General features: G+C 45.9%; 1 protein-coding gene across 3 annotated transcripts in view; it reads right to left on the reverse strand.

Annotated features, from left to right (window-relative positions):
- LOC122542774 (inositol-tetrakisphosphate 1-kinase-like) overlaps nt 1-7,914 on the reverse strand; it is a 48,717-nt gene extending 40,803 nt beyond the window's left edge. The window contains exon 1 of one of the 3 annotated variants that reach the window (XM_043680806.2): nt 7,527-7,914. In XM_043680806.2, the coding sequence (XP_043536741.1) occupies nt 7,527-7,621 (95 nt within the window). In that variant the 5' untranslated portion in view covers nt 7,622-7,914. The remainder of the gene's footprint in view (nt 1-7,526) is intronic. The other 2 variants (XM_043680805.2, XM_043680807.2) reach the window with 2 other exon arrangements.
- Nucleotides 7,915-8,349: the final 435 nt, after the last annotated feature.

The following is an 8,349-nucleotide window of genomic DNA, read 5'->3' on the forward strand; positions in this document are numbered from 1 at the left end:
TTCACTACACTTTAATGACCCCAGTCTCCAAAATGTCTTTGAGCCTCCACATGTCACTATTTAGAGAATACTTTGATCTATCTGCTTCAGATCCAGGGGACAGATTCATGAATTCAGCATGAAAGAGAAAGTGAACATTCGAGTCAGGTACTGGAATACACAAACACCCTGGAACTTAATAGAATGAAGAAGATTACGTTTCTCTTTTGTCTGCTATGCTAACTACCCCTGATGCAAGGTTCCTCATTGGATAGCACCATCACAGGGTTGGGATGGTTATACCTTGGTCTCTCTAATGAAGAAGGCTTTCTAAAATTACAAAGGGATCGTGATCAAATGGCTCAATGGGCTGAAAAATGGTTATTGACGTTCAATCTGGATAAATGCAAGGTATTGTATTTTGGTACAACAAACATGGGTAATGGTCGGGTCTTGGGTAGTGTTGTATAACAAAGGGACCTAGGGATTCAGGTACATAATTCCTTGAAGCTTGTGTCACACATAGACAGGGTGGTCAAGAGGGCGCTTAGCTTGCCTTCATTGCTCAGTCCTTTGAGTATAGGAGTTGGGGCATAATGTTGAGGTTGTACAGGACATTGGTGAGGCCTCTTCTGGAGAACTGTGTCCAGTTTTGGTCACCCAGTTGGAGGAAGGATATTATTAAGCTGGAGAGGATTCGGAATAGGCGAACCAGGATGTTGCCGGGTTTGGAAGGTTTGAGTTATAAAGAAAGGCTGGATAAGCTGAGACTTTTTTCACTGGAGCACAGGAGGTTGACAGACGACCTGATGGTGGTTTATAAAATAATAAGGGGCATAGATAGGGCCAGTGGTAGTTGTCTCTTCCCTAGGATGGGGGATTTCAAGACTAGGGGGCACATTTTTAAGGTGAGAGGAGAGAGATTTAAAAAAGACGCTAGCGGCAAATTTTTTTACAAGAAGGCAGTTCGTGTGTGGAATGAACTTCCTGAGGAAGTGGTGAATGTGGGTCCTGTACCAATGTTTAAAAGGCATTTGGATAAGTACATGAATAGGAAAGCTTTGGAGGGATATTGGCCAGGAGCAGCAGGAGGGGCTAGTTCAGTATGAGATTATGGTCAGCATGGACTGGTTGGGCTGAAGGGTCTGTTTCCCTGCTGTATGGCTCTATGACAAGTTCAAGTGCAGGACTGAGAATATGCTTCACAGTCAGAGGGGCGGTTTCTTTTCAATGCAACATTACACTGAGGTCCCACTCAGGTGGGTGCACAGGTAAAAGATGACAAGGTCGATTTTGAAGAGAATTCTCTGTTGACGGCCAATGCTTCTGTGAACATCACCAAGACCCTTGTGCATTTGGTCACAGCTCCATAGAGACTGCATTGGTCATCAGAGTCACACAGCACAGAAAAAGACCCTTCGGCCCAAGTCGTCAGTGCTGACCAGACATTCACTATGTCCAATCCCAATCCAGTTTGCACGTGCTGAAGAATATGCAAGAATTGGCAATGACTGTAGAGGATTCACAAGAGGAACTACATGCTGAACGGATTGGTGCATTGATCAGAAAAAGAGGATTAATGAATGGGTAAGATTGGTAATCCACCTGCCTATTAGGGCAAGCCCTTCACAGTCCTCAATCCTCCAGCGAATTGGATAAATATCTGTGGAAGAAAGTTAAAAATCACACAACACCAGGTTATAGTCCAACAGGTTTAATTGGAAGCACTAGCTTTCGGAGTGACGCTCCTTCGTCAGGTGGTTATGCTAGTGCTCCAAAAGCTAGTGCTTCCAATTAAACCCGTTGGACTATAACCTGGTGTTGTGTGATGTTTAACTTTGTATACTCCAGTCCAACACCGGCATCTCCAAATCATGACAACTGTGGGAGTAAGATTTGCAAGGAAATGGAAAATGAACAGGAGGATAGGATGAATTCCTTGAATGAGCTAAATGCTCTTCTTCTGAGCTGTACTTGTAGGAGTTCTTTGTTAAAATATAAACATGGGAAGCGCACATCACTGGCTCAACCAGTATTTATTGCTCGTCCCTAATTGCCCCAGAAGGCAGTTAAGAGTCAACCACATTGCTGTGGGTCTGGAGTCACATGTAGGCCAGATGGGTACATGAATAGGATGGGTTTATGAAATATGGGCCTTTCAATAAAAATATTTATAAAAAGGGATATGGGCCAAAATCATTTTGGAATATCTGGCTGGCAGGGACAAGTTGGGTCTGTTTCCATGCTCAGGTAAGAATGGTGGCTTCCTTCCTTAAGGGACATTAGTGAAGCAGATGGGATTTTCCTGACAATTGATTCATGCTCATCATTAATTCCAAATTCCTTTCTATTGAATTCAAATTCTACCATTTGCAGGATTTGAACCCAGGCCCCCAGAACATTAGCTGGGTCTCTGGATTAACACTCTAGCGATAATACCAATAGGCCATCAGCTCCCCTTTTGAAGTGGGTTCACTGATATAATGGAGGGTACAGCAAGAGTCTACCATGATCATTGGTTGTCGAAGGATTAAGGGTAACAGACAGCATCACCTAAATACTCCCTTCCAAACCATACACTATCTCAAACTGGAACTATAATCAGCTTTTCCTCCATTGGTGCTGGGACCAAATTCGGAAACTCCCTCCCTGCCAGAGTTGAGGGTGTCCCGACACCCCTGGACTGCAGTGGCATAACTCACCACCAGCTCTAGGGGCAATTAGGGTTGGGCAATAAATACTGGCCCAGTCCGTGACCAGTGACTGTGGGGACTGGAATGGTCTTGCACCCACACAACAAGGAAAGAGCCATGAGTTGGGCAGAGGCTTGAACAGGGGCAATACAGAATCAAAACCTTCCAAATGCAACCGATGGAAGTGCCAACTATTATTACTGACTGGTCCATTTACTCATTCGTTGACGTGGTTTATAAATTCTTAATAAGTGCGATAGTCTTGGTCTCAGTTCAGCTGGGCTGCAGGACTGAAATGATTCTGCACAAGAGAGACTGAATTGGTTCAGAAAGGAGGAACTCCCATTTGATGTTGATGATTGTGTAATCTGGCACGTTTCCTGTCTCAGTCAGGATGTGGCTGTACAAAGACCCCAAAAAAAAGTTTCTTTCTCCAGTCTAACATTTATAGAGTCATACAGCATGGAAACAGACCCTTCGGTCCAACTCGCCCATGCCAACCAGATATCCTAAATTAATCTAGTCCCATTTGCCAGCATTTGGCCCATATCCCTCTAAACCCTTCTTATTCATGTACCCATCCAGATGCCTTTTAAATGCTGTAATTGTACCAGCTTCCACCATTTCCTCTGGCAGCTCATTCCATACACGCACCACCCTCTGTGTGAAAAAGTTGCCCCTCAGGTCTTTTTTAAATCTATCCCCTCTCACCTAAACCTATTCCTTCTAGTTTTGATCTCCTCCATCCTAGGAAAAAGAACTTGTCCATTTATCCTAACCATGCCCCTCATTTTATAAATTTCTACAAGGTCACCCCCTCAGCCTCCAACGCTCCAGGGAAAACAGCCCCAGCCTATTCAGCCTCTCCCTGTAGCTCAAATCCCTCAACCCTGGCAACATCCTTGCAAATCTTTTCTGCATCCTTTGAAATTTAACAACATCCTTCCTACAGCAGGTGACCAAAACTGCATGCAGTATTCCAAAAGTGGCCTAACCAATGTCCTTGTATGGGCACAACATGACCTCTCAACCCCTATACTCAATGCACTGATCAATGAAAGCATGTGTTCCAAATGCCTTCTTCACAATCCTGTCTACCTGCAACTCCACTTTCAAGGAAATATGCACTTGTACCCATAGGTCTCTTTGTTCAGTAACACTCTCCAAGGCCTATCATTTACTATGTAAATCCTGCCCTGATTTATCTTACCAAAATGCAACACCTCACATTTAGCTACATTAAACTCCACCTGCCACTCCTCAGCCCATTGGCCCATCTGATCAAGGTCCAGTTGTACTCTGAGGCAACCTTCTTCGCTGTCCACTATCCCTCCAATTTTGGTGTCATCCGCAAACTTACTAACTATACCTCCTCTGTTCATATCTAAACCATTTATATTAATGACAAAAAGCAGTAGACCCAGCACTGATCCTTGTGGCACTCCACTGGTCACAAGCCTCCAGTCTGAAAAACAACCCTCTACCACCACCCTCTGTTTCCTATCTTCAAGCCAATTTTGTATCCAATTGGCTAGCTCCCCTGGGTCCCATCTGATCTAACCTTACTGACCATGTGGAACCTTACTGACCATGTCGAACACTGTGCTGAAATCCATATTTAAAATGTCTACCGCTCTGCCTTCATCAATCTTCTTTGTCACCTCTTCAAAAACTCAATCAGGTTTGTGAGATATGGTCTCCCAACCATACAAAGCCATGTTGACTATCCCTAATCAGTCCTTCCCTTTTCAAATACATGTACATCCTATCTCTCAGAATCCTCTCCAACCGCTAAGTTTTTTACACAGTGGGTAGTTCCTGTGTGGAATGAACTTCCTGAGGAAGTGGTGGATGTGGGTACAGTTACAATGTTTAAAAGACGCTTAGATAATACATAACAAGGAAAGGTTTGGAGGGACATGGGCCAGGAGCAGGCAGGTGGGACTAGTTTGCAATTATGGTCGGCATGGATTGGTTGGACCAAAGGGTGTGTTTCTGTGCTGTTTGACTCTTATCCAGTTATCCACCACTGATGTAAGGCTCACTAATCTATAATTCTCTGATTTTTTTTTACCACTTTTATTAAATAATGGCACCACATTAGCTAACCTCCAGTTTTCCAGCACCTCACCGATGACTATTGACGAAATAGATATCTCAGCAAGGAGCCCAGCAATCCCTTCCCTCGCTTCCCACAAATTTCTGGGAAACAGCTAATCAGGTCCTGGGGACTTTCTACCTTTATGCATTTTAAGTCCTCCAGCATCTCTTCTTCTGTAATATGGGCACTTTTCAAGATATCACTGTTTATTTCTCCAAGTTGTCTAGCTTACATGTCCTTCCCCACAGTAAATATTGACACAAAATTCTTGCTTGGTATTTCTGTGGTTCCATACATAGATGGCCTTGTTAATCTTTAAGGGTTTCTATTCTCCCACTAGTTACCCTCTTGTCCTTAACGTATGTTGGATTCTCCTTCACCCTATTTGCCAAAGTTATCTCATGTCCCCTTTTTGCCCTCATGATTCCCCTCTTAAGTATACTCCTACTGCCCTTGTACTCCTCTCAGGATTCTCTCGATCCATGCTGACTATTCCTGATGTATGCCTCCTTCTTTTTCTTGACCAAACCCTCAATTCCCCTCGTCATCCAGCATTCCCTACACCTACCGGCCTTGCCCATCACCCTAAAAGGAACATACTGTTTCTGAACTCTTGTTATCTCATTTTTAAAAGCCTCCCATTTCCCAACTGTCCCTTTAACTGTGAATACCCTCCCCCAACCAACCTTCGAAAGTTTCTGCCTAATGCCATCAAAACTGGCCTTATTTGCAATTTAGAACTTGCGGATCAGATCTACTCTCTTCCATAGCTATTTTAAAACTACTAGAATTATGCTTACTTACGAAGGTGAGGACTGCAGATGCTGGAGATTAGAGTTAAGAGTAGAGTGGTGCTGGAAAAGTACACCAGATCAGGCAACATCCAAGGAACAGGAAATTCCTGATGAAGGGCTTTTGCCCGAAACATCAATTCTCCTGCTCCTCGGATGCTGCCTGACCTGCTGTGCTTTTCCAGCACCACTCTAATCTGGACACTTAGGTTTACTTGCCCCAAGTGCTGCCCCACCTCTTTGTTCCTCAACAGAAGGTCAGGTTTTGCTCCTTCTCTAGTAGGTACATCCACAGATTGAATAAGGAGGTTTTCCTGAACATATTTAACAATTCCGCCTCATTCAAGCCCTTAACACTATGGCAGTCCCAGTCTATGTTTGGAAAGCTGAAATTGCTTCCCATTACAGTCCTATTTTTCTTACAGATATCTGAAAACTCCTTACATATTTGCTTCTCAACTTCCCATTGACTATTGGGGGAGGGTCTAATAATACAATCCCAAAAAGGTGATCATCCCTTTCTTATTTTTAAGTTTCACCCATATGACTTCACTGGACAGTCTCCCAGGAATACCTTCCCCCGTGATGTTCTCCCTAACCACTCCCCCTCCTCTCTTGCCTCCCCTTCTATACTTCCTATAGCATTTATACCCCTGGAACATTAAGCTGCCAGTTCTGTCCATCCCTGAGCCATGTCTCTGTAATTGCTATGATATCCCAGTCCCATGTTCCCAACCATGCGCTGAGTTCATCTGCCTTATCTGTCAGGCTTCTTGCATTGAAATAAATGCAGTTTAATTTATCACTCTTACCTCGTCTCTGCCAAGCTCATGTCTGCATTGACTATTAGACTCGCTCCCCTTATCTACTGTACCAGCCTCAGACATTTCTGTCATTATCGCTTTGGTTCCCACTGCCCCTCTTTACTAGTTTAAAGTCTTCCCAAGTAACATTAGCAAATCTCCCCATGAGGATATTGGTTCCCCTTCCAGTTCAGACCAAACCCTTCCCTCTTGTACAGGTCATTTCCATCCTTGAAGAGATCCCAATGATCCAAAAATGTGAATCTTTGCCCCTTGTATCAGCTCCTCAGCCACGCATTCATCTGCTCTATCCACCTACCCGCAGTAGCTCTTGGTACAGGGAGTAATCCAGACATTATGACCCTTGAGGACCTATCTTTTTCACCTTCTGCTTAGTTTCTTATATTATTTCCACAGAATCTCATCCCCCTTACTTATATCATTGCTGCCAATGTGCACAATAACTGTAGATTTTACATAGAAATCCATACATTTTACATACAGTGTGTTAGTATATACAGGGGGGTCACCAAGGGGGAGTGTGTCAGTATTTACAGGGGGCTTCCTGGGGTGGGGAGTGTCAGTATTTACAGGGGGGGGGGTCCCCGAGGGGAGGGGGGAGTGTATCAGTATTTACAGGGGGCTTCCTGGGGTCGGGGGGGGGGGGGGGGGGAGAGTGTCAGTATTTACAGGGTGGTCCCCGGGGAGAGAGGGGAGTGTGTCAGTATTTACAGGGGGGTCCCCGGGTGGAGGGGGGAGTGTGTCAGTATTTACAGGTGGGTCCCCATGGGGGAGGGGGGAGTGTGTCAGTATTTACAGGGGTGTGTGTCAGTATTTACAGGGGAGTCTCCGGGGGGAGTGTGTCAGTATTTACAGGGGAGTCTCCGGGGGGAGGGGGGGGGGGGGGAGTGTGTCAGTATATACAGGGGGGGTCCCCATGGGGTAGGGGGGAGTGTGTCAGTATTTACAGGGGGGTCCCTGGGGAGACTGTGTCAGTATTTAGACAGAGTGAGAGTCCCCGGGATAACTTTGGAGTTGCTGTGTAGCAGCACAGTGAACCCAGAAAGCTGTTCCCTGACCTCTGCCAAACCCCTCCAAGGCAGTGGGGTCTGATCCTCTCTGAATGTGGACAGAAGCCCGGGTCTGCTCGCAGCCTTACCGACACAACTCTGCAAAGACCAGCAAATTCAGCTTCTTCCTTTTCTTATCGCTGAGGCAGAACCCCACTCGCTTCGCTTTGAGCCACGTCTGCATGTTTATCAGCCTTGGGTTCACTCTCACCCTTCCTCCCCCGGGGAGGTGAGGTGCTGAGACTCTCCCCCCTGGGAGACTGGAGCTCCTTCAGTTACGAGGACAGGAGAGAGGCAGACTGAACTGACGGTTCACACCCGCATCCAGGAACCTCTTCAGAACTGCTCGCTTCCTCCTCTGTCAATTCTTGGCAAGTAAAAGGTCAAAGTCTGGTTTCTTTCCCAGCCCCTCGGTAACCTGCACTTCTCCGCAGGGATACAGCTCCCAGGAAACACACCTTTACCCCAATTCATGCTCCAGCTCCCAGTGCCTGCCCCTTTCCCCCCCCCCCCCCTTTGGTGTATTTCTCCCAAAAAATAAATGTTACCATCTCCAACCCCGCCCCTAATGTTGCAATCTTCCCTGAGTGGGGCGTGGCCTTAAGACACTTGGAGTCATAGAGCTGTACAGCACGGAAACAGACCCTTCTGCCCAACTCATCCATGCCGTCCAGGTATCCCAAACTAATCTCGTCCCACCTGCCAGCACCCAGCCCATATCCCTCCAAACCCTTCCTATTCATATACCCATCCAGATGCCTTTTAAATGTTGTAATTGTACCAGCCTCCACCACTTCCTCTGGCAGCTCATTCCATACACGCACCACCCTCTGAGTGAAAAAGTTGCCCTTTTCCCTTTCAAACCTTTCCCCTCGAAACCTAAACCTGTGCCCTCTAGTATTGAACTCTCCC

Source organism: Chiloscyllium plagiosum, unplaced genomic scaffold (assembly GCF_037043375.1).
Source record: "Chiloscyllium plagiosum isolate Xiang-an unplaced genomic scaffold, Cpla_swu_hap1 HiC_scaffold_47, whole genome shotgun sequence".
NCBI classification, from domain to species: domain Eukaryota; kingdom Metazoa; phylum Chordata; class Chondrichthyes; order Orectolobiformes; family Hemiscylliidae; genus Chiloscyllium; species Chiloscyllium plagiosum.